The 27,081-nt window shown below is 35.1% G+C and overlaps 1 protein-coding gene and 1 non-coding gene across 2 annotated transcripts in view; one reads left to right on the top strand and one right to left on the bottom strand.

The window, feature by feature from the left end:
• Window positions 1-27,081, top strand: part of NLK (nemo like kinase) — a 165,301-nt gene that overhangs the window by 68,809 nt on the left and 69,411 nt on the right. The window contains exon 2 of the mRNA XM_047707405.1: window positions 24,776-24,905. Coding sequence (XP_047563361.1) covers window positions 24,776-24,905 — 130 coding nt within the window. The remainder of the gene's footprint in view (window positions 1-24,775; window positions 24,906-27,081) is intronic.
• On the bottom strand, window positions 22,905-23,008 carry LOC125088220 (U6 spliceosomal RNA). Its single transcript, XR_007123623.1, has one exon. It is a non-coding gene; the product is annotated as a U6 spliceosomal RNA (small nuclear RNA).

Consider the following 27,081-nt stretch of genomic DNA (forward strand, 5'->3'; position numbering starts at 1 on the left):
ATTCAACTGAACCAAAAGTTAATTGTTTTCTAATAAGTAAATTTTTTAAAGAATGAAATGAAATAGTAGGAATATATGCTCTATTTAAATTTAAATACTTCCAGTATTTCATAAATACTTACAGCATAAATTTTACATACAGCATCCTTAGATTATGATAATCTTTAGATAATCCTTAGATTATTAGGTTATAAACGAGTAGCAAAACATAGCACATTTTCAAATAGATGAAAAAGGGAAATATATACTACAGAAAGCTATACTAGAAAAACATTTAAAAAAAATAACCAATTATTCAACTCCTAAGGCTGACAAAGCTAATAAGTTTTATTCAACTCTATATGCCTGTTTCAGTGAGAAAAAAATATATGATGGACTAGTTAATCTCAAAAAGATCTAAGAAAATAGTAATAATGTAGATAAAATTAAGATGAGAATTTTTTTTAGAATTTATGTAATTATATGACAGAGAGAAAGGGGGTGAGAGTGAGAGAGGGAACACAAGCAGGGGGAGCTGAAAAGGGAAAGTAGGCTTCCCACTGAGCAGGGAGTCTGATGTTGGGGCTCGATCCCAAGATGCTGGGATCATGACCTGAGCCAAAAGCAGGTGCTTAATGAGTGAGCCACCCAGGCACCCCAAGAACCTTTTTTTTTTTGGATGTGTATAATGTATTATTGGTTTCAGAGAAACAGGTCTGTGATTCATTAGTCTTATATAATACCCAGTGCTCATTACAACCCTCCCCAATGTCCATCATCCAGTTACCTCATCCCCCAACCCCCACCCCTCCAAGATGCAAACTTTTGAAATGGTTAATTTTTTGTAAAAATTTAGAAACTAGACAAAAATTTAGAACAGTACACAAAATGCTTTGAATAAGTCAGTTGCAGTAGGAAACACAAGAAAATTTGCTGGAATCACTGGTGAATATTTTTCAGCAGATAATACCTCTATCATATAAATAGCTACTAAATACTGAAGGATGCTGTTTTATTTTGTGAGGCAGATAGATAGGGTACTTGATATGATCGGAACATGAAAATGAAAGCCAATCTTGTTGATGAACACAGATAAAAAATTCTAAATAAAGTAATGAAATACAATGCACATTAAAAGGTGTTCAGTATTTTTTAAAAAAATATTCACCATGACCAAGTGAAATTTAGTGTAGAAATTTAAGATTGCTTCTGTGAAAGGAAAAGTATTAACATAATCCATTTTCTTTATTAGGAAAAACCGTAAAATCAATTAAACCAACATTCATTGACCTAGGATAGAGAAAGTATCGTTTTAGGCACTAGGAAGTTTTGAAAATACATCTAGTAGAGTCCTTTTTCCCCAAGGATTTATAATCTGGTAAAATTAAAAAGAAAATTAGTAAAAATCATGATGTCTCCACAATATTTTTAAATATTCTAAAAATATTTAATAAAAATCAACACTATTTCTGACAACTCTGAAAAGTATAAAGGAAATACATTTTCCCTATATAAAAAGGCTTTCCCGGGGCGCCTGGGTGGCTCAGTGGGTTAAAGCCTCTGCCTTCGTCTCGGGTCGTGATCCCAGGGTCCTGGGATCAAGCCCCGCATCGGGCTCTCTGCTCAGCGGAGAGCCTGCTTCCTCCTCTCTCTCTCTCTCTCTCTCTGCCTGCCTCTCTGCCTGCTTGTGATCTCTGTCTGTCAAATAAATAAATAAAAAATCTTTAAAAAGGTTTTCCCTATATATTTGTAACTAAAAGTCCACATTAACCAAAATAAAAAAGTAGAGGCATCACCGAAATAATGCTGTCTATTATGGAATGTCAGCCAGTCTAAAAAGGTAGAGCAAAATAAGATATAGATATATGCAAGAAGAAAATTAAGTTATAACAATGTCAATGATAGTTATATACCTAGAAAATTCTTAAGAATTCAACGGCATAACAACTGAATCTAGGAAAGTTGCAAATTTTAAATTAAAAATATGTTAACAGTGCCTTCTTAGAGCAGTAGGCAGTGCGTCAGTCTCATAAAAGTCTATTAACAACAGATTATAAAACAGTAAATGTACACTTATTTATGGTGATACACATTAAATACTGTAGCTTAATGTTATGTGTATGTGAAAAAAAAGCTTTAATGGCGAGCAGAAAAGAAGTTTGAATAAATAGGAAGTTATACCCTAGCCAAAGGGAAAGCCAAATGTATTAAAATCCCATGCTTACTCTATTAGTATATTTAATATTTAACCAAGTAAGATACCGACATATCTTAAAGGCCTGCCACTAGCATCACCTGGGAGCTTGCTATATAAATGCAGAAGCTCAATTCCCCACCCCAGACATAGTGAATCAATGTACCTTTTAAGACTTTTAAGAATTCCAGATGATTGTTATGTACATTAAAGTTATGAATGCATGCAGTAGTTCTTGAATCTTGTTAAAAGTCAAAGTCCTGGGGCACCTTGGTGGCTAAGTCGTTAAGCATCTGCCTTCTGCTCAAGTCATGATGTCAGGGTCCTGGGATCAAGCCCCACATCAGGCTCCCTGCTCAGTGGGAAGCCTGCTTCTCCCTCTCCCACTCCGCCTGCTTCTGTTCCCTTTCTTGCTGTCTCTCTGTCAAATAAATAAATAAAATCTTTAAAAAAAAAAAGTCAGTCAGCTGGGAGCTCGTTAAAATACAAATTTTTAGGCCCTGCCATGAGTTTAATGAAATAGAATTGCTTCAGTTTTTGTGTTCCTTTTTCTAAAGCCCACCAGTTGGTTATGATATACTAAATTTGATGGTAGCTGCTTTAAAGAATTTGATAAAATGGCAATAAAGTATAAATGAAAAAGTCATAAGACATCGGTTGACCATAGAACAAAGTAGCAGTTGAAAAAATTGATTCATAGTTTTTATTATTAACCATTATATTAACCATTAATTAACCATAACCAATATAGTATAACCATATTAATTAACCATCATATTAATTATATAACACATTATAGAAATTTCCAAGTCAATTAGCATTAAACCAAACAGATATTAAAAAAGAGAAAGAAATACCATTTCTCTGTATTTCTCTGAATAAGTGATTAATATGTGATCTGTGTGGATAAATGGAAAAACTGTAAATATCAAGGGAAGAAACTATACAAATCAAATCAGAATAGGACCTAGAATATTGTAAACTGTTTATACTCTGAGGTGATAATTTGTTTTTGTTCTAACAGCCTCAGGAGGCATAATTTAAACACCATTATGAATACAGTACCCCCGTTATCCACAGGGGTTATGGTATGTTCCAGGACCCTAGTAGATGCCTGAAACTGCAACTGCAGGTTGTACCAAATCTTTTGTATGTATAGATAGAGACACACCAACACACACACACACATTTTTAAAGATTTAGATATAAAAGTATAATATACTTATAAATATGTATTTAAAGATTTATTTTATATAAATATATTTAAATATTTAGAGATATAATGTATCTATATATTTTATTATATATAGATTAAATAGACTAAAATAGATATAGTTAGAATTAAAGATAATATATATTTAGAAATAAATATATTTAAAAATTTATTTAAAGATTTATTTTAGAGAGAGAGCAAGCATACCTGGGGAGGGCCCGAGGGAGAGAGAATCCTCAAGCAGTCTCCCGGCTGACCACAGAGCCCAACAGGGGGTTCTGTCCCAGGACCCCAAGATGATGACTTAATCAGAAATCAAGAGTCAGCTGCCCAACCTACTGAGCCACCCAGGCACCCTCCCAAACCTTATATGTTATGTTTTTCCCTATACATACAAACCTATGATAAGATTTATTTTTATATTTTTTTAGTTTTTTTTTTTTAAGTTTTTATTTAAATTCCAGTGAACATGCTAACCTAATATTAGTTTCAGGTGATAGGGTTTGATTTATAACTTAGGCATAGCAAAAGATGAACAGTAATAATAATGGAACAATTATAATAATACACAGTAACAAAACTTAGGAATGTGGCCTCTCCCTTCTCTCAAAATATTGTGTTATATTCATCCTTCTTGTAATGATAAAATGATGAGATGAGGTGAGTTGAATGACATAGGCATTGTGACATAGCATTAGGCTACTTTATTGACCTTTTGACATTGTGTCAGAAGGAGGGTCGTCTGCTTCCAGACAGCAGTTGACCACAGGTAATGGGGAACTTTATGTAATTCAGTGATTTTTAGTAAATTTCACTGTTATGCATTTATCACCACAACCCAATTTTAGGACATTTCATCACCCCCAAGAGATATTAAATGCTTTACAGTCAATCCCCCATTCCATTTCGAAACTTAAACGGCCACTGAAATGCTTTCTGTCTCTATAAATTTGTTTTTTCCAAAAATTTTTTTATAAATTCAACCATTGTGTCTGGCATCTTACCCTTAGCATAATGTTTTTGAAGTTTATCCATGTCTTAATAAGTAGTAGTTTGTTCCTTTTTATTTTGTTATATAGGTGGACCACAGTTTGTTTACCCATTCACAGGCTGGTGAATTTGACCCCATTTTTTTGGCCATAATACTGCTATGAAATTTGACATGTTCTTTGTGTGAACAGGTATTTTGTTTTTGTTTTTGTTTTTAGATTTTATTATTTATTTTGGAGAGAGAACTCAAGCAGAGGGAGTTGGCAGAGGGAGAGGGAGAAGCAGGCTCCCCACTGAGCAGGAAGCCTGATACAGGGCTCAGCCCCAGGACTGGGATCATGACCTGAGCCAAAGGCAGACGCTTAACTGACTGAGCCACCCAGGCACCCCATGAACAAATGTTTTCATTTCCCTTGTGTAAATACATAAGAATGGAGTTGCTGGGTCATATGGTACCTTTAAACAGCCAGACTGTTTTCCAAAGTGGCTATTCCATTTTACATTCCCATCAATGATATATAAGGATCCCAGTTTTAACTGAGACTGCAGTGAATCTCTAGGTCACTCTGGGGAGAATTGCTGCCTGAACATTGAATTTTCCAATTCATGAATATGAAATGTTTAATCTTCTCTAATTTATCTCAGCATTATTTTGCAGTTTACAGGGTATACATCTTACACTTCTATTAAATTTAGTCTCGTGTATTTTATTCCTCTTGATTCTGTTGTGAAATTTTTAATTACATCCTCAGATTGTTCATTACTGGTATATAGAAAAACAATGCATTTTTATGTAATGATCTTATATCCTGCAACCCTGATAAACCTGTTTATTAGTTCCAGTAGTGTGTTTGTGTTCCCTAGGATTTATTACATAGAGGATCATGTTATCTACAAATAAAACCAGTTTATTTTTTCCTCTTCAGTTTAGGTTCCTTTACTCTTTTTTCTCTTTTTTGACATTTTCCACTGACAAGACCTTTAGTAAAATTTTAGTAGACATGGCTAAAGTAGACATCTTTACCTAGTTTCTGATCTTAGGGGGAGTGGTCAGTCTTTTATTGTGTAATAAGATATTTATTAGTTCTGTGTTATTCATAGATGCTCTTCGTTACATTGAAAAAGTCCCCTTTTATTTCTAGTTTGTTGAATGTTTTTATCATGGGTTCAGTTTTATGTTGTTAGATTTGATTTCCTACTCATTTGTTTATGGATTTTCCATCTATATTCATAAAGGATATTGAATTGTAATTTTCATCTCTTGTGATGTCATTGTCTGACTGGCTGCAGAATGAGTTGGGAAGTTGTTCTTTTCAGTTTCTAGAAGAATTTGTGAAACATTGGTACTTTTCTTAATTGTTTGTTATAACTGATTAATGATGCCATCTGGACCTGGGGTAATCATTGAGAGAATATGTTGAATTACTGATTCAATTTCTTGTTCTAGGTTTATTCTGATTTTCTGTTCTTGAGATTTTTTTTAGTAATTGATAATTCTCTTGGACTTCTTCTGTTTCACATAAATTTCCTGATTTGTTAGCACAAAGTTGTTTTTCACATTTTCTTTGAATTTGTGTAGGCTCAATAGAGATGTCCCCTTTTATATTCCTGATTTTGTCCGTTTGTGTCTTTGTTCTTGATCAGTTTAGCTAAAGGTTTATCAATTTTTTTATCTTTCAAAGAACCATCTTTTAACTGATTTTCTTGTTGGTTTTTTTTTTTTTTATTGTTTCCATTCTGATTTTATTACTTCCTTTTGCTTGCTTTGGGTTTAATTTGCTCTTTTTCTAGTATTCTTTAAGTAGAAACTTATATTACTGTCTGGAGTCCTTTATTTCCTATATAGCTGTTTAAAGATACAATTTTTTCCTCTAAGCACTGCATCCAATAAATTTTTATGTATTATATTTTAATTTTCATTCAATTTGAAATATTTTCTAATATCTCTTCTTATTTCCATTTTGACTCATGGATTATTTAGAAATATTTTCTGGGACACCTGGGTGGCTCAGTTGGTTGGGCGGCTGCCTTCCGCTCAGGTCATGATCCTGGCGTCCAGGGATCGAGTCCCGCATTGGGCTCCTCGCTCAGCAGGAAGCCTGCTTCTCCCTCTGCCTCTGCCTGCCACTCTGTCTGCCTGTGCTCACTCTCTCTGACAAATAAATAAAATCTTAAAAAAAAAAAAAAAAAGAAATGTTTTCTTTAATGTCCTACTATTTGAGGATTTCCAAATTGTATTTGTTATTTGTAATTCTGTTGTGGCCTAACAAAAGATACTTTGATTTTAATCCTTTCCTCTTATTGAGACTTTATGACCTAGCATTTGGACTTTTCTAGAGAAGGTTCTAAATGTGCTTGGAGAAAAATATGTATTCTATTCTCATTAGGTACAGTGTTCTATAAATGTCACACAGGTCAAATTAGGTGATGTTATTTAAATCTTTTCTGTCCTTTCTTAATTTGTGTTTAGTTCCTAGTTTTGAGAATAGATATTAAAACATCCAAATATAATTATTGAATTGTCTGTTTCTTCTTTTCTGTCAAGTTTTGCTTTGTGAATTTTGGGGCTCTATTTTTAAGTATATATACATTGATCATTGTTGTATCATCTGATATACCGACTCTTTTACCATTATGAAATGTCCCTTATTATCTACAGTAATATTTCTTATCTTAAAATCTTTCCTGCCTTTATATTAATATACCTTCTCCAGCTTTCTTATTGCTATTATTTGTATGGCATATCTTTTATTCTTTAACTTTTAACCTATATCTGTTTTTTAATATAAAGTATGTCTCTTGTAGGTAGCATGTAGTTGAATCTTGCTTTGTAAAAATTAAATCAGATAATCTTTGCCTTTTGATTGAAGTGTTTAGTCCATTCACATTTAGTGTACTTATTGATATAATTAAATTTACATTTGCCATTTTGCTATTTGCTTTCTATATATCTCACATTTCTTTGTTTCTACATTATTTATTTCTTTTGTTAAATTTATATTTCAAAATTATATTCTTTTACATTAAACTTCTTTTAATTCATCTCTTTGTTTTCTTAATCATCTTTTAGTTTTTAGTTATTTTCTCCTTGATTGTTCTAAAGACTGTAGTATGCATCTTAACTTCTGAACAGTTTATTTCAGATTAATACTATCTTAATTTTCATAAAATTCAGTAATACTGCTTTAATATAGCTCAATTTCCTTCCCCCTCTATTATTGTTATGTGTATTACATGACATATATAATATATACATACATTTATACAATGTAATATGTTAAAATATTTATAAATATGTTTAATTTATATATGTTATAAATCCAACAGTATATTCTTCTATTCTAGAAGAGACTTGTTTCAGACCCAAAGGGACATGCAGACTGGAAATGAAGGGTTGGAGAATCATTTATCATGCAGATAGAAGTGAAAAAAAAAGCCAGAGTAGCAATACTTAAATCAGACAAAATAGACTCTTTTTTTTTTAAGATTTTATTTATTCATTTGACAGAGAGAGCACAAGCAGGGGGAGTGACAGGCAGAAGGAGAGGGAGAAGATGTGGGGCTTGACCTCTAAAGACCCTGGGATCATGACCTGAGCCAAAGGCAGACACTAGCCACCCAGGTGCCCCAGACAAAATAGAAAAATAACTTTTTTTATTTTTAAGATTTTATTTATTTATTTGAGAGAGACAGAGCAAGAGCCAGGAGGAGGGAGAAACAGGATCCCCACAGAGTAGGGATCCTGATGAGGGCTCCATCACAGGACCCTGGGGTCATGGCCTGAGCCAAAGGCAGATGCTTAGCCAACTGAGCCACCAGGTGCCCCCCAAATAGACTTTAAAACAAAGTGTGTAAAAAGGGACAAAGAGGGCGCCTGGGTGGCTCAGTGGGTTAAGCCGCTGCCTTCGCCTCAGGTCATGATCTCAGGGTCCTGGGATCGAGTCCCACATGGGGCTCTCTGCTCAGCAGGGAGCCTGCTTCCCTCTCTCTCTCTCTCTCTCTGCCTGCCTCTCCGTCTACTTGTGATCTCTCTCTGTCAAATAAATAAATAAAATCTTAAAAAAAAAAAAAAGGGACAAAGAAGGACATTATATAACTATAAATGGTACAATCCAACAAGAAGATCTAACAATTGTAAATATTTATGCATCCAGCATGGGAGAACCCAGATAGATAAAGCAGTTAATAACAAACAATAAATAATTGAAGTAATACAATAGTAATAGGAGACTTTAATACCCATTTACATCAATGGGTAGATCTTCCAAGTAGAAAATCAACAAGGAGACAGTGACTTTGAATGACACATTGGACCAGATGGATCTAACAGATACATTCAGAACATTCATCCAAAAACATCAGAATACACATTCTTTTCAAGCAGGGATGGAACATTCTCCAGAATAGATCACATATTAAGCCATAAATAAGTCTCAACAAATTCAAAAAGGCTGAAATCATGCCTTGTATCTTTTCTGACCACACTATGAAACAAGAGATCAACCACAAGAAAAACCTGGAAAGCAGGAAAATATGCAGAAAGGCCTGGAAATACACAAAATTTAAATAACATGCTACTAAACAATGAAAGGGTTTACTAAGAAATCAAAGACAAGTTTAAAAAAAAATACATGGAGATAAATGAAAATGAAAACAAAATAGTCCAAAAATCCTTGGCTACAGCAAAAGCTGTTCTAAGAGGAAAATTTATAGAAATACGGGCTTATGCCTCAAGAAGCAAGAAAAATCCCAAATAAACAACCTAATCTTACATCTAAGGGTACTAGAAAAAGAACAACAGGCAAAACCAGTAGAAGGAAAGAAATAATAAAAATTAGAGCAGAAATAACCAAAATAGAAGCTAAAACAGAACAAAAACAAAACAACCCCCCCCCAAAACCAGTGGAATAGATCAATGAAACCAGGAGTTGGTTTTTTGAAACGATCAACAAAATCAATAAACCTTTAGCCAGACCCATCTGAGGGGTGGCGGGGGACGACTCAAAAGAAATCAGAAATGAAAGGGAGAAAATAACAGCCAACACCACAGAAATACCAAAGATTGTAAGAGACTATTATGTAAAATTAAATGCCAACAAATTGGACAACCTAGAAGAAATGGATAAATTCTTAGAAATATATAATCTCCCAAAACCGAATTGGAACGAAATAGAAACTTTGAGCAGACTGATTACCAGAAATTGAACCATTAAGCACAAATCTCCCAGCACACAAAAGTCCAGGGCCACACAGCTTCACAGGTGAATTCTATCAGACATTTAAAGAGATCTTAATATGTGTTCTTAATCTATTCCAGAAAGTCAAAGAGGAAGGAAAACTCCTAATTCATTCTGTAAAGCCAGTATTACCCTGATACCAAAACCAGATAAAGAAAAAAAAAGAAGAACTACAGGCCAATATCTCTGATAAACATAGATGCAAAACTTGTTAATATATTGGCAGACTGAATCCAACAATACATGAAAAAACCATTCACCACAATCAAGTGTGATTTATTCCTGGGATGCAAGGGTGATTCAGTATTTGCAATCAGTGTGACACATTACATCAATAAAAACCATATGGTCATTTCAATAGATGGAGAAAAAGCATTTGAAAAAGTACGGTATCCATTCATGATTTAAAAAAAAAAAAAAAACCCTTAACAAAGTAAAATTAGAGGGAATATACCTCAACAAGCTGTTCTATATAAACTCTCTATATAAAAACCCCACACCAACATCATGATGAGATGCATTTCCTCTAAGGTCAGGACCAAGACAGCGATGGCCACTTTCATCACAATTATTTAACATAGCACCGGAGGTCCTAATCACAACAGTCAGACAAGAGGAAGGAATAAAAGGCATCCAAATTGGTAAGGAAGAAGTAAAATTTACACTGTTTACAGACAACATGATACTTTATATAAAACCCTAAAGACCCCTCCAAAAAAACTACTAGAACTGATAAACTCAGTATGGTTGCAGGATGCAAAAATTATTGTGCAGAAATCTGTGACATTTTTATATACCAATAATGAGGCAAACAAATTTAAAAAGCAACCCCATTTACAATATTACTAAAGATAATAAAATACCTTAGAATAAACCTAACCAAGGAGGTAAAAGACCTGTACTCTGAAAACTATAAAACATTGATGAAGGATATTGAAGGCAACACAAACAAATGGAAAGATACTCCATATTCATGGAGTAAAAATAAATAAAAATAAACATTGCTAAAATGTCCATACTGCCTAGAGCAATCTACAGATTTAATGTAATCCCTATCAGAATGCTAACAACATTTTTCACAGACCTATAACAGACAATCTTAACATTTGTATGGAACCACAGAAAACCCCAAATAACCAAAACAATCTTGAAAAAGAAAAATTTGGAGGTATCACAACTCCAGATTGTAAGTTATACTACAAAGCTGTAGTAATCAGAACAGTATGGTACTGGCACAAAAGTAGATCAGTGGACTAGACTAGAAAGCCCCAAAATAAACTGAGGTTTATATGGTCACATAATCTTTGACGAAGGAGGAAAGAGTATGCAATGAGAAAAAGACAGCCTTTTCAACAAATGGTGTTGGGAGACCTGGACCACTGGCCTATACCATACATAAAGATAAATTTAAAGTGGATTAATGACCTGAATATGATACCTGAAACTAGAAAAATCCTAGAAGAGAATACAGGCAGTAATTTCTCTGACATTGGACATACCAACTTTTTAAAAACATGTCTCCTGAGGCAAGGGAAGCAAAAGCAAAGATAAACTTTTAGGACTATATAAAAATAAAAAGCTTCTGGGGCACCTGGGTGGCTCCGTCGTTAAGCATCTACCTTCGGCTCAGGTCATGACTCAGGGTCCTGGGATAGAGCCCTGTATCGGGCTCCCTGCTCAGCGGGAAGCCTGCTTCTCCCTCTCTCACTCCTCTTGCTTGTGTTCCCTCGCTCACTGTGTCTCTCTCTGTCAAATAATAAATAGAATCTTTTTAAAAAGTAAGAATAAAAAACTTCCATGGGCGCCTGGGTGGCTCAGTGGGTTAAGCCACTGCCTTCGGCTCGGGTCGTGATCTCAGGGTCCTGGGATCGGGTCCCGCATTGGGCTCTCTGCTCAGCAGGGACCTGCTTCCCTCTCTCTCTCTCTCTGCCTGCTTCTCTGCCTACTTGTGATCTCTCTCTGTCAAATAAATAAATAAAATCTTTAAAAAAAAAAAGAATAAAAAACTTCTGCACAGCAAAGGAAACAAATCTACTGAAGACAAACCTACTAAAAGACAACCTACTGAATGGGAGAAGATGTTTGCAAATGACATTTCTGGTAAAAGGTTAGTATCCAAAATATATAGAAAACTTTTATAACTCAACATTCAAAAAACAGATAATCCAGTTAAAAATGGACAGAAGACAGACATACAGAGAAAGAAAGACATACATACAGAGAACATACAGGCAGGGTGCCTGGCTGGCTCAGTCACTTAAACATCCAAGTCTTGGTTTCAGCTCAGGTCATGCTTCCGGGGTTCTGGGATCAAGCCCCACATTGGGCTCTGTGCTCAGTGTGGAGTCTGCTTGTCCCTCTCCTTCCCCCTTCCCCTCTACTGCTCCCTATTCAGGTGCACCCTCTGTCTCTCTGTCTCTCTCTCAAATGGATGAATAAAATCTTAAGAAAAAAGACATACAGATGGCTAACAGACACATGAAAAGATGATCATCACCCATCACCAGGGAAATGCAAATCAAAACTACAATGAGATATCTGCTCACATCTGTCAGAATGGCAAAAATCAAAAGCACAAGAAACAGACCATGTTGGTAAGGATGTGGAGAAAAAGGAACCCTCTTGCACTGTTGGTGGGAGTGCAAACTGGTATAGCCACTGTGGAAAACAGTATGGAGGTTCTTCAAAAAGTTAAAAATGGAACTACCCTAGATCTAGTAATTGCACTGCTGGGTATTTACCCAAAAAATATAAAAGCACTAGTTGAAAGGGATACATGCCCACCTATATTTATTGCGGCATTATTTACAATAGCCAAATTATGAAAGCAGCCCTAATGTGCATTAATAGATGAATGGATAAAGAAAGTGTAGTGTATGTATTTTTATGACTAATTCTTTTTTATGGCTGAAATAATATTCCGTGTGTGTGTGTCTATATATATCTAATTATAAAATAAGTCAGAGAAAGACAAATACTATATGATTTCACTCATATGTGGAATTTAAGAGACAAAATAAGCAAAGGAAAGGGGGTAGGCAAGAGAAATAAACCAAGAAACAGACTCTTGACTATAGAGAACAAACTGATAGTTACCAGAGGGAAGGTGGGTAAAATAGGTGATGGGGATTAAAGAATACGCTTATCCTGACCACTGAGTAATGTATAGAATTTTTGAATCACTGTATTGTATACCCGAAACTAATATAACACTGTTATTAACTATACTGCAATAAAAAATTAAAATAAACATATATATTCCTCTATTTACCCACATATTTGCCATTTCTAGTTTTTCATTTCTTCTTGTGGATTTGAATTACCATCTGGGGTTATTTCCTATAAGGCAGATCTGCTGACAACAAATTCTGTCCACCATTTCTTATTTTGGAATGTTTTTATTTTTGAAAGATAGGGTCTTTTTTTTTTTTTAAGATTTTATTTGTTTGACAGTGAGATCACAAGTAGGTAGAAAGGCAGGCAGAGAGAGCGGGGGAAGCAGGCTACCCACTGAGCAGAGAGCCCGATGCGGGTCCAATCCCAGGACCCTGAGACCATGCATGACCTGAGCCAAAGGCAGAGGCCCAACCCACTGAGCCACCCAGGCGCCCTGGATAAGGTCTTTTTTATTGCATATAGAATTTTTGCCTGCTCACTGCCATCACTGCAAATAATGGCATTCCACTGCCTTCTAACCTCCTTTGTATCTGATGGGAAGTCAGTCAACCATTATATTGTTTTTACTCATTATTTTCAAGAGTTTGTTTGACTTGATAGATCTTTGACTCTGACATGTCTAGATACAGAACTCTTGTGTATGTCCTGTATGAGATTTTTGAGCTTTCGGGATCTGTACATTTTCATCAGCTTTGGGAAACTTTAAACCATTATTTCTTCAGATTTTTTTTTCTGCCCCGTTCTTTCACTTTTACTTTTGGTACTCCCATTAGATGTATATTCATACACTCAGTGTTATTGCATAGGTTTCCGAGGCTCTGTTCATTTTTCCTCAAAGTTCCTGTTCTTGAGATTGTATAATTTCTGTTGATCTATCTTTTAAGTTAACTGATTCTTATGCTATTTCAAATCCACTATTGGACCAATCTACTGAATTTTTCATTTCTAATACTGTACTTTTCAACTCTAGAATTTGATTTCTTTTTTTTTAAGTTTGTTTCTATATTGTGATATCCTACTTGTTGTCATTGTCACCATTTTTAAAAATTCTTTAAGCATAATTTCCTTTAATTCTTTTTTAAAATTATTTTTATTAACATATAATGTATTATTTGCCCCAGGGGTACTGGTCTGTGAATAATCAGGCTCACACATTTCACAGCACTCACCATAGCACATACCCTCCCCAATGTCCATAACCCAGCCACCCTCTCCCCACCCCCTAGCAACCCTCAGTTTGTTTTGTGAAATTAAGAGTCTCTTATGGTTTGTCTCCCTCATGATCCCATCTTGTTTCATTTTTTCCTTCCCTACCCCCCAGACCCCCACCCTGCCTCTGAAATTCCTCATTATCAGAGAGATCATATGATAATTGTCTTTCTCTGATTGACTTATTTCACTCAGCATAATACCCTCCTAGTTCCATCCACCTCGTTGCAAATGGCAAGATTTCATTTCTTTTGATGGCTGCATAGTATTCCATTGAATATAGATACACCACATCTTCTTTATCCATTCATCTGTTGATGGACATCTGGGTTCTTTCCATAGTTTGGCTAAAACTAACAAGTCAGGAGACAATAGATGTTAGCAAGGATGCAGAGAAAGGGGAGCCCTCCTGCAATGTTGGTGGGAATGCAAGCTGGTGCAGCCACTCTGGAAGACAGTATGGAGGTTCCTCAAATAGTTGAAAATAGAGCTACCCTACGACCCAGAAGTCGCACAACTGGGTATTTACCCTAAAGATACAAATGTAGGAATCTGACGGAGCACGTACACCCAGATGTTTATAGTGGCAATGTCCTTTAATTCTTTGAACATATTTGTAATAGCTGCTTTTGAAGTGTTACTGAATACAACTTCTGGGCTCACTCAGAAACAATTTCTATTGACTGCTTCTTCCCCTGAGTATGCGTCACATTTTACTGTTTATTTGCATGTCTTATAATTCTTTTGTTAAAAACTGGACATATTTAATAATATATTGTAACAACTCTGGATCTGATTCCTCCCCAGCCTCCCTCCCATCTGAGGGTTGTCTTTATTGACATATTGCTGTTATTGTGTATGTTTGCTTATATTTCAGTAACTTGACTGGACTTAATGTGCACAGTCTTTCTCCGCCATGGGATACAGCCACTCCAGTTGTTAAAAATTATATTTAAGGGGCGCCTGGGTGGCTCAGTGGGTTAAGCCGCTGCCTTCGGCTCGGGTCATGATCTCAGGGTCCTGGGATCGAGTCCCGCATCGGGCTCTCTGCTCGGCGGAGAACCTGCTTCCTCCTCTCTCTCTCTCTCTGCCTGCCTCTCCGTCTACTTGTGATCTCTCTCTGTCAAATAAATAAGTAAAATCTTTAAAAAAAAAATTATATTTAAATTTTTAGGCTGGCCTTCTTGGGGTGCCCCTTTGTGTCTCTGTAGCTTAGTGTCAGCTAATGATTGGTTGAAGATTGTGCTCAAATATCTTGAGCCAGTAAGGCTTCTATCCTTTGTGATTATGTTAGGGAGCTCATCTAGTTTTCAGCTATGCCCCAGCTTTTATTTTCTCCCAAGCCTCTGAGTTCTTCCCTTCACATGTGGCAAGGCTCTCAGTCAGCCACGAGTATGTGCAGAGCTTAGGCCCCCTCAGATCAGCTCTGAATACATGAGCAGCCTCCAGTTAGCCAGGAATGTGTGGAGAGTTTACCTAGCCCACTGTGGCTCTCATTTCCAGAATCTCCTTGTTAAATTTCAGGATTTATGTCCCAGCTGGAATAGCAACCTCAGATTTGCAATTTTTTCTTCTCCAGTTGAGTTTAATGCTTTTATGGTCAATGCTACTGGGTGTGGGGTTTTCATCCTCCACTTCAGATCACATCAGCAACCTCAGGCAGTGAAATTGCTGGGTTTTATGGCCAACTACTTCATGGACTGTGTGTTTGGGTGGGGGTAAGGAGCAGCCAAGCAGTAACAACACTGACTCTCATTGTTCTTACCCACAGGTCCATAATTTTTCATAAATAAACACTTTTGAATTTGTTGTTTGACTTTGGCTGTTTTCTGGAGTCCTGAAATGATTGTTTTTGACATTTTTGTCCAGTTTTATAGTTGTTTTGAGGGGAAAGGATTTGCTGACCTCTTCAGATTGCCACAGCTGGAAGTCCTGCCTCCTGCTTTGTATTTGCAGCATTTTTGGTTTTGGTTATTTTTAAAAGACTAATTAAAAACCTGAAGCACTTCTATATATTGTAGCTGCTTCAGCAGTTTGCTTTACAATGGAAGAAGTTAGGAGATTGTGATTAGATTAGGGGTGGGACTGTAGTTCTGTATAATTCTGCTGACAGCACTCTCCTGTGGAATGTTTCTTAATAGCATATTCTTGTGTAATGAAGAAAATGTTTATTTTTTTAAGTAAGCAAATTCCTTTGGAATTCTACCAAAACATAAGAAAGATAGTATGTATACTCCTTACTATAAAATAAATCAGTGGCACAAGGAAATACCTAAGAGTATTCATTGGGCTGGTATAGATGTGTATTTTTACAAAAAAATAATAAAAAGAATTGTCCTCTTTAAAAAATTACCTATACAGACTTCAACCTGAGGTGCCTTTTTATGCTCAAAATTTTAACTGAGAAATTTATCTTTACTTTTTTAGTTATATAATAATAGAAATATAGAAATGTACAGAAAACATACAGCTCAATGATTTATCATAAAGTACACACCTCTGTTGCCACCATTCATATAAAAAATAGGACATTGCTAGTACACAGAAGTCCCTTCTAGTCTCCCCCGTCATCATTGCCTCCCCAAGATAAACACTATCCTGATATTATGGTAACTGTTTCCTCTCTGAACAGTTTCTGTCTCCTAAGTATACACCCTAAACATTAGAGTTCATCTTTGCTTATATTTTTAATATTATGGAAACAAAATCTTACATTATTTGTGGCTGGTTCCTTTTGTTCAAAATCAGGTGTATGAGATTCATCTATGTTGTTGCACATAGCAGTAGTTAATTTTAATCAATGTAGAGTTTTCCATTATATGAATAGACAACAATTTGTTAATCTGTTCTGTTCATGGATGTTTGGATTGTTTCCAGTTTTAAGGGTACTGTGAACACACTCATATGTTTAGTGATAAGTGTGCACATTCCTTTGAGGTATATACATTGAAGTCAAGTTGTATTCAAGTCACATTGTATTCATATCTTCATTTTAGTATATGAAGCCAATCTGTTTTCCGTAGCGATTGTATCAATTTACATTCCTATTAGCAGTCCATAAGAATTGCTGTTGTACCACATTGTCACTAAAAATTTGGTGTTGTCCACTCATTACGGTTTTAATTTTCATTTCCCAAATGACTAATAAGGTTAAGGTCCTGTTCATATGTTTATTAGCTGTTTGGCTTATCCTTTTTTGTTAAATGCCTATTTAGCACTTTTTAAAAATTGGTATGTGTGAATTCTGCATGTCTCTGGATAAGCACTTTATTCCTTATATGTGTAGTACAGATGTCTTCTGCATGACTTGCATTTTACTCTTAACAATGTACATATAATGAAAAGAAGTTCTTGAATTTAAAGTAGTAGAATATATGAATTTTTCTTTTGTATTATGATTTGTGCTTTTTGTGTCCTACTGAAGAACTCTTTCCCTGCCCCAGTGTTTTAAAGATACTCTACTACATGTTATCTTCTAAAAGCTGTATGATTTTGCTTCTCACATTTATTATCTACAATCCACCTGGAATTTGTGTACAGAATGAAGTAGGAGTAAAGATTCATTTTGGTTTTCCATATGGATATCTAGTTGTTCTATACCATGCATTGAAAAGAATGTTGTATCTGTCAGGGTCCAGTGAGGAAAAAGAAACCATACCAGTTATTTAAAAAGAGTTTTTAATGTGTGTGTGTGTGGGGGGGGTGCTGATTAACTGTAAAGTTGTTTGTAAAATTTAAAATTGTAGGTAATAAAAAAGACAAGAAGAGTACACTAACAGCTACCTCTAACTATAGCTAGAGAAATACCACGGAAGAGGTTGGAATTATTAAGACTTAGAACATCGTGCAGCAGTAATTCAGTTATCTAAGGAGAGAATACAAGCTCACTAGTGCTGATATCTGGGGTGGAGGATGCAGTGAGGCTTGTTCTGCAAACGGGGAGACTATAAACTGGGCTCAGCTGCAGTTATAGGAAGGCATTGCCACTGCTGAAGTGAAGAAGTGTTGCTAGGGTGACACAGAAACAAGAGACAGGCAGGAAGCCCACAGGAAGGGGCAAGTCCCCTTTTACTCCTACAGCTCTGTAGTCTGCTCTAAAGCCCCATAATGGGAGAGCCTAACATGGAACTAGTTGGCAAAACCAAAATGTGGTTTGCGGAGTTATAACTGCAATATTACAGAGTTGTGTTTAAACAGATGGGTTTGAACCTGAGAGACAATAGCTTATGGCACAGCCTTCCTTTCTACAAAGACACCTTTATGACAAGCCAAGTGGCTCTGTATATGTGAGAGTCTGTTTTGGAGTCATATTTCCATTTCTTTGGTCTTGCTCCAGAGTTATGTTATCTAAACTATTGTGGTTTTATGTTAAGTTTTCATATGTGGTAGAGCAATTTTGCCCACCTTCTTCAAGAGTGTTTTAGCAGTCCATGGCATATTTGCATTTCCGTAAAGACTTAAAACTGATTTGTGTAGTTCCACGAAAAGAAAACCTTTGGGGTTTTGGCTGGAATTTCACTGAATCTATAAATCAGTTTGGGGAGAATTGAAATTTTTATAATATGAGTTCTCTAGATCATGAATATGGTATGTCTCCATTTATTTATGTCTTTAATTTCTCCCAATAATGTTTTTTAGTCTTTATGTAGAGGTGTTGCTTACTTAGCTTTTGTTAGTTTTAATCCCAGATACCAGATATTTTTATATTATAAATAGTATCTTTAATTTTTTTCACTTCATTGTTTTTATTTTGAAAATTTTTAAACATGTATTTTCTTCATTTTTGAATAGTTTGACTTCATTATACTGATCACCAGATTCAGTAATTATCAACATTTTCTTCATTTGTTTCAACAGTCCTTCTTGATGAAGTATTTTAAGGGAAATCTTAAGTCTCTTATCATTTCCCCTATGTATACTTAAGTATACATTCCTAGAACATATGGACATTTGATTTATAACCATAATTCCAAGCCATGTTCAGATTTTCCTTTTTATTTCAAAATTTACATTTTACTGGTATGTTGGTTGGTATGTTCACTTTTCTTTTAACTAACAGCATACTAGGACTTAAATTTTATGTTAAGTAATTATTAAAATATTAGCCACTAAAATATTAAATAACAAACACAAATTTTTTTCAGTCACGTGAACTTTGCATTTCTTTTTTAATTTTTTATTTTTTATTAACATATAATGTACTATTAGCCTCAGGGGTACCAGTCTGTGAAACTTTGCATTTCTAAATTCATTACAGTTTTTCAACATCATCAAAATTGTGCTGCTATAAACCTGTGTAAACAAAACCATTCTTTCATTTGGTGTCTTCTATATTCTTAAATCTAACAAAATTGCCATTCTTTAATTTAAAAAAAAAAAAATCTTTATATTTCTCAGTATTCCTGTTACCGAACACATCTTTCAAGAAGTCATTGGTGGGATTAAAAGCAAGCACATTTTTGTGTTACATAGTTTTTGTTTTGGTTATCCCTTATAACCTCTTTTCAGCATAAATTGTTAAAATGTAAGAAGAAAGTACAGTTGTGAATTTTTTCCTTTTGTCTTTGTACAGAAACCTGTCTTTCATTGCGGGTGGTTCTCCTTCCCATACAATATTCATGGGTCTGTTTCTAGGAGAGGACTGTGGCTAGTGGGCCATGGAAACTTCCTAGAGTTGGCATGCTAGGCTGTGTCATGTTCACCCACCAATGTGAGAAAATCCCTACTGAAAAGACAGTGTGGCAACTTTCCAGCAGGCAAGTCATACTCCTCACAAAGATATTTGAGGGACTAAGGAGTAAGAGTCTCTATGTCTTTCCCAGCATCTGGAGCAAGGATGAAACTAATTATTAATTCATGGTTTAAAAAACTAAAATTCTTTCGGGCCAACAATAATTAATAGAAGAGGATTTTACATCTATATTTTAACTTAACCAATAATAATTGGTGAGGGATTGAGGTCTTAAAAGTTTGATCTTATTCATTAGTAACAAGTATTTGAAAATAAATATGACAGCCTGATATTGGATGATTTGCCTGTGTCTTATTCCTCCTCCCTTATCAGCACCCCTGGGGATCTCACTACAGATCAGAATGGCCCAGGGATGTCTCACCTGCTGGGAGCACTGCTATTTATACTTATTTAAACACAGAGTTAGAGGATGTTTAAGTTCATATTTAACTCTTTCAAGTAAATGTAGATGTTTTGCTTCTTCTAATCAATATTGGGATGTGAAGATACAAGGAAAAGAATGAACAATTTTACTGCTTTGGTTTAGCTGTTACATAAGGTCTTTTTTCCTTGTAATATCAGATTAACAAATTTGAGGATCAGTTTAGTAGAAGTATCTTGAAAAAAAAAAAAGGAACTCTTTCTTATATGTAGAACTAACTCAACAAATACCAAATTTGGATAAGCATAAAAGAGAAACCAAACATCAGAAAACCCCAACTGATAGAACAAATTACCTAACCATGAGAATCTTTTTTCATATATCTTTGGGTGGAGGCAGGGAAAGTTTATTCCTCTGAATAGTGTGCAACTTTATAAATTATGTCGAAGTACACGAACTATAGCCTGTTAAAATTTTGGTTAGAAAGACCAAAGAGATGTAAAAATAAATTCCTTATTCCTTAACCTATAGTGTCCTTGAACATATAACAGGGACTAAGTTACAGATAAGACACATTTTTTTTAGATTTATTTGTTGTCAGAAATTTTACCTCATAGTTTGTGATTATTTTCTCAAGCTGACTTAATCTAAATACAAGTAAAGATAACTTTTAAGGAAATGAATTTCAAAATGAATGCAAAGGCAATAATCTAAATATTTAGTATAGTTAGGAGGTTCTGTTACTGAGGTACATACTGTATTGGTACAGTTGACGTAGTAATTGTAGTGTGTATAGCAAAAAATAGAAGATTGCTGATTACAAGTTTATGTGAATAGAATTAGAAGAACCTGATTTTTCTCAATCTGAGTGAAACATTCTCATTATAAATTATTTATTTGCTTTGAATAGTTAAAAACCTGTATCAGAAACATGAACTTGAAAACTGTTAACCCATGTGGGGAAAAGATTCTTCATATAAAATGAATGTAGAGCATATAATTTCTTGGAAATTCTTGCTTAGTAGTTATACTAATATAAAGCTGTTCTAATGGTGGGTTTGAGTGCCTGGGAATGTATCCCCAATAAGCTTCACTCTCGTTTTATTCCAACCCTTCTGCTTGTCCATAATTTAAGCAGATTTGTGGCAATGGTCAGAGTTCCTAGGATTAAGAAAGCTCTACAACAAAACAACCACACCAGATCTAAAAAGTTTTCTATTTTGGTTTTCTACTCTTTTGGCTGACTATATTTCTCTGAAGAAAGGCTTGTCGATTCTTCTGACTGTTTAAAAAACAGTTGAACTGGTATTTGCAGTGCAGAGAAGGATTGATGTACTCCGGGCAGATCTAAGAAAGGATTCTTTTTTCACAAACCTTAAAACTGTATTTTTAATATACTGTTTACAGAATCAAACGTTGATTTAAAACCTAAGAAGTAAATACCTGTTTTAACGTAACTTGATAGCCCATGAAGATAATGAGATGAAATGACAGATGCACTGTTCTATGTAGGGCTTCCAGTGTTTAGTAGAGAAAGTAACTGACCAGTAAGTGAATTGTAGATCAAGGGACGGCTCCTTTTTTTTTTTCTGAAATGAGGCAAGTTGCCCTAAATGTTGTTCATTATTTCTACAGCTGGAGCTTCATTAACAAGTACAGTTGGAATAACCAGGGTGTTGCAGCCACAGAGGAACTAAGCACGGCAAGCCTTTCCATAACAAAGAAAATAAAAGAATTCCTGTGTAACAGGCTTCCACACTTATCTGTGTTCTGTGGTACTGTCTGAGCTGAACTAAAGCATCTGCTACAAGTTGAGAGAACAAACTCAACATGGCATGAAATTACTGCACAGCCATTCACATTCATTAGAGTTATATTGTTACCAGCCACAGGCATGACTGGCTTTTGCATGAATAATAAAATAAAATTCTACTTTGTGAATTTTACCTTAAAACACTGCAGTGCACAGTACTAACCTTGGGCCAGGAGTAGTAGAGTCAAGACCAATAAGAAGTCAGAAGTTGGGAAGAAATAGTGCTATATGAGGCCTGGGGAAAGGGCCTTGTGTTAAAGCAATTTACTCACTTTTTAAAAACGAATATGTATGTGTGGACTAGCTATTTGGAGACGTTAAAACTATTAAGCTACCATTTGGCAACCATCATAGTAATAGCTGACGCAGGCAAAAATCATCAATGGATGCTAAAGGTCGTGGGTCAAAGTTTGTTGAGGAATAGAACAGTTACACAATTACCAAGGGAAAAAGGAGTAATTTTGCAATGTGACAACCTGACAGACACCTCATCCAAGTGACCAAAGTTAATCACCACAAACGGGGAAAATTGACATCATGTGCCTCCTAATATGTTCACTGAGAAGACATCACTTCTGTGAGTTATTTCTGTTAAAAATGCCTAATCTGAATCTAATCATGAGAAAACACCACAAAAACCCAAATTGAGGAGCAGTTTACAAATAAGTGGCCTGTACTCTTCAAAAATGGCAGTGTCATCAAAGACAAAGGAATGCTAAGTAACTATTCTACATTAAGGAAATCTCAAGAGACATTGGCAACAATGTGTGGTCCAAAATTTTCCTTCCTTCCTATTTCATTGACATTTTTGTCTTCTAGTCTAGTTATAGAAGTGTATTGAACAGGAAAAAAATACTTTTAACAATCTGAATATAATACTATATCCAGTTTCCTTCTTATTTTATGTTTATGTGTATTTTTAGGCAATGTTGTAGATCTGTTTTGGGTTTAGGTTGTTTTTTGTTGCTTTGTTTTTGTTTTTAATATGGGACACTTCACAGATTTGCATGTCATCCTTGTACAGGGGCCGTGCTAATCTCTGTTATGTTCCAGTTTTAGTATATGTGTTGCTGAAGCCAGCACTGGGTAGGTGTTTTTTAAGCATTAATCGCCAATGTTAAGTCTCTTAGTTGAATTACAGTTCAAGCTATTAAAAACCTAAAAATTATAATTCTTAATTGTTTTATCAAATTATCAGTCAACGGAAGAAGAGGCTTCATGCTGTGGTTTGTTTTTTTTTTTTAAGATTTTATTTATGTATTTGACAGAGAGAGACACATGGAGAGAGGGAACATAGCAGGGGGAGTGGGACAGGGAGAAGCAGGCTTACTGAACAGGGAGCCCCATGTGGGGCTCAATCCCAGGACCCTGGGGTCATGAACTGAGCCAAAGGCAGATACTTATCAACTGAACCACCCAGGCACCCCCTCATACTGTTTAAATAGTAGAATGCACCATTTAAGAGTTTTCATGAGCACTTAAGAAGTAGATGATCACTAAGATCACAAAGATGAATTTATAAAGAAGTCATGATATTCGTAAAGAAGTTTGGTATAGTTTTTAGACAGGTTAGTAGGTAACAGGAATGCTTCGTTTTCAGGAAGGCAATTTGATAAGTGATTTCTTATGGACAAGATGAAGAAATAAACTAGGTGGTTATAGTTAAGTAAGTAATTCAATAACAATTGGATGTTAGGCTCATAGATGGTTTCTAGTGTTGTATCTGTTGTAGAGATCTATTCTGTCCTGTTCTAAGTTTTAATAACTTGGATAAAGTCATTGATAACCTATGGAACAGACTTTTAAATGACACAAATCTGGGAAGGATAGCCAAAGCATTGGGTGACTGAAACTGGAACTGAAAATGATGGTAGCCGAGAATGACAAGCAGGAATCAGCAAAATAAATTTGACAGAAATAAATTCTACAAGGACAACCAGTCGTATATATTGGGTGGAAGGAAAAAAAACGTTAAGATAATTCATGGAAAAGCACTTATAAAATGGTCAGTTGGCCATATTTAACATTTATTGCTTTGTTTCCTTTCACTATTTGATTTAATATGTATTGTTTGGGTCCAGTCAGAAAAATGGAAACCATACTAGTATGTCAAACATAGGGAAATGTAGTTCAAGGAATTGGTTATACAAGTGTTAGAAGACTAAAAGATAAGAAAAAGGGGGAACACTGAGCTATTAAAAACTACAGGAGGCACAGTTACCATACCAAGAGGCTTTTAGAAGCGAAAGGGAAGAGGTCTTCATAATCTAGAAGCTATGGCCCTAAGTTGGCACTTGGACTTCTGAGGAGGGGATGCTGTTCAGCTACTGGTAGGATTGAAATCATATTACTAAAAGATGTTCATTTATGTAAGAAGCCAAAATAATTAAATTGAGTCTGACTTCTCTATGTTTAACTAAATGAAATGACATCTGAATGAACATCTCTTCCATCTTGAATTTGGTTCCAAAAATGAAGCATAAAACTAATTTGACTTAAGTTGTATTAATCTATACTCACCCCTCATTTTTAAAATGGCTTTACCACTAAAACCCTCCTACCTGAGATGAATTGTTATGTGACCTCTCAGAAAAAGTGTTTATAAAAATTTAGAGAAGGATTTAAAAAAAAAAAAAGGCATGGCAATTAAGTTGGATGGCCTAAACATTCTCTTTGATTTTTAAGTGTGTACTTGTTTTAAATCTTCTTTCTCACTGATACCTTTAAACATTAAGTGGATTGAGTAGTCTAAGATAAAGATGATTGTCATGCTCTGAAACATTGAAAAACAAAGCTTGGAATTGATTTCTTTTTTCTTTTTTCCTTCTCCCCCAAATATTGCTTCTTTAGGTCAGTAACAGATCCAAGAGATGGAAAGAGAGTAGCACTCAAAAAGATGCCCAACGTCTTCCAGAATCTGGTCTCTTGCAAAAGGGTCTTCCGGGAATTGAAGATGTTGTGTTTTTTTAAACATGATAATGTAAGTGAAGTTGGTGTTTGAGATAGACTGTTTCCTATGCATGCTTAATTGTGTTAGTAGAAAGCAAAAGAGAGTTAAAAAGGGAATGTGCAAGTTATTAAGAAGTTTAGGAACCTGAGACAAATTAGACTATTTTTTGTGAACAATGCGCAAATTTATGTGAATTCTAAGGTGTATCAATCAACAGATAAATATTAATTGATGTAAAACAAATGTTAATAGTTAGCTGAGGAACAATCCTAATATTAAACATAAAAAGAGTGCAGTATGTACTATGAGTGATTTAAGTGGAAATAATTGGTCCCTGATTTTTTTTTTTTTTTAAGATTTTACTTATTTATTTGCCAGAGAGATAGAGTACAGGCAGGCAGAATAGCAGGCAGAGGCAGAGGGAGAAGCAGGCTCCCCTCGGAGCAAGGAGCCTGATGTGGGCCTCGATCCCAGGACGCTGGGATCATGATCTGAGCCACCCAGGCATCCCGGTTCCTGATTTTAAATGCTTTATTCTTAACTTTTAATATTTTAAATCAGAGATTAATATAAAGATGTAGGGAAACAGTTTCTTTTCTTAAAAAACAGTATAGCTGTTAAAGTAACATAGGTTAGCTTATTTATGGCTGTGTTTAGAGGAAACTCATGGTGTACTCACTCATGATGAAGAGAATCACTGGTTTGAGAGATAGCTTCTCCTCAATCCTGAAGTAAACGTTTGATACATCTAAAACTTACCTGGGGATGTTATGTTAGCATTGGACTCAAGTTTTCGATTTCATGTGAAAAGAAAAACTGCCTCACATTCTTCATTTGGTACTCAACCTATGCCAAAACAAGAACTTTATCAGAAATATAATAATTACTTGTGAGTCTGACTGCTTGTTTGCACAGGAACTTTAGAACTTTGGTCAAAGTGTAAGTCTCACTTTAAGAGAGAAATTTGGAAAAGTTTGAGGTGTTTGGTAAAACTAGGAATATCAAATAGATAGGTTTACTTGAAATTCCTTGCTTTGACATATTTCATTTTATTGATTACTCCTCTTGATATCCATTTCCTTAAACTTTGTTAAAAAAGTTATTACTGTCTTCCAGTCAATTGGAACTGCCTAAAAATTGGTTTCAGTGACTTTGAAAATACCACTTGAGTTGCTAATTTATGACTGATCCTCAAATTTTGTAAGTGATTTAGAAAGATATCTAGTGCTCGCTTAGTTATTTCTTGAATTTGAGTACCATCCCAACATCAAAGAGGCCAAACCTTATTTACACTGTTACAGACTCAAGTAAAGGTATCCATGGTGAAGAAATTTTTTGAAGGAGGGAGTAATTTGCTTACTAAGGATTTCAGTGGTTTATTATATTCAGACCTATGTTGGCTTCTTTTATAAAGGAGGGATGGTATAATAGGCTGCTAACTCTATATACTGGTATCTTTGCTCATGACTCATTCCTGTAAGTAATTAAGTTACAAAGGTGGTGTCAGTGAGTAGTGTAAGAAAAGAAATAAATGAAATTCTTGAAAATCATACCTATCAAAACATAGTAACCAATTGGAGCTCCTGAGCTTTCTTATAAGTAAGTGCTTGTGACTTCTGTGAATATTCAAAAGTGAGACAGATTGTTAGAGATGAAGATAGTATGGCACCACTGTTTTATAAATCATGAATTTATGCTGTGCTCTGAGATCTCCAAAAGCTCCTCAGTGCCACATACCTGGTATGTGTGGAATGCCAGTCCAAGAAGCAGCTGGTATTTGATGTGGTTAAGGCAAAAAATGTCTATTACATCTGTATAGAGGCAGTGAGACGTCATGTGGAGGATACAAAAAAGGTTTAAAATGTCCTATTTTGAGGAATCAGGTATTTAACCCTTATTACTGTGTGTCAAGATGTGTGGTAGAGGCTTTCCATATATTAATTCATTTAATCCTTAAAAATCTTGTCAGATGGGGTTTGTTATCCTTACTTTGCAAAGGAGAAAACCAAAGCTTAGAGTTAAGTAACTTGCCCCAGGTCAGGGTGGCACAAGATTGGAGTCTGTCTTGCTTCAGAGCCCATGTTCATTAATTCAGAAAACATTTATTCTGTACATCCTATATTCCTAAACTATTTAGCTTCTAGGGCTTTCTACCCTTAAGGAGTTTAGTAATGTGAAGAATACTATGATTACAGTGCCCTGGGAG

Source organism: Lutra lutra, chromosome 16 (assembly GCF_902655055.1).
Source record: "Lutra lutra chromosome 16, mLutLut1.2, whole genome shotgun sequence".
Lineage (NCBI taxonomy): Eukaryota > Metazoa > Chordata > Mammalia > Carnivora > Mustelidae > Lutra > Lutra lutra.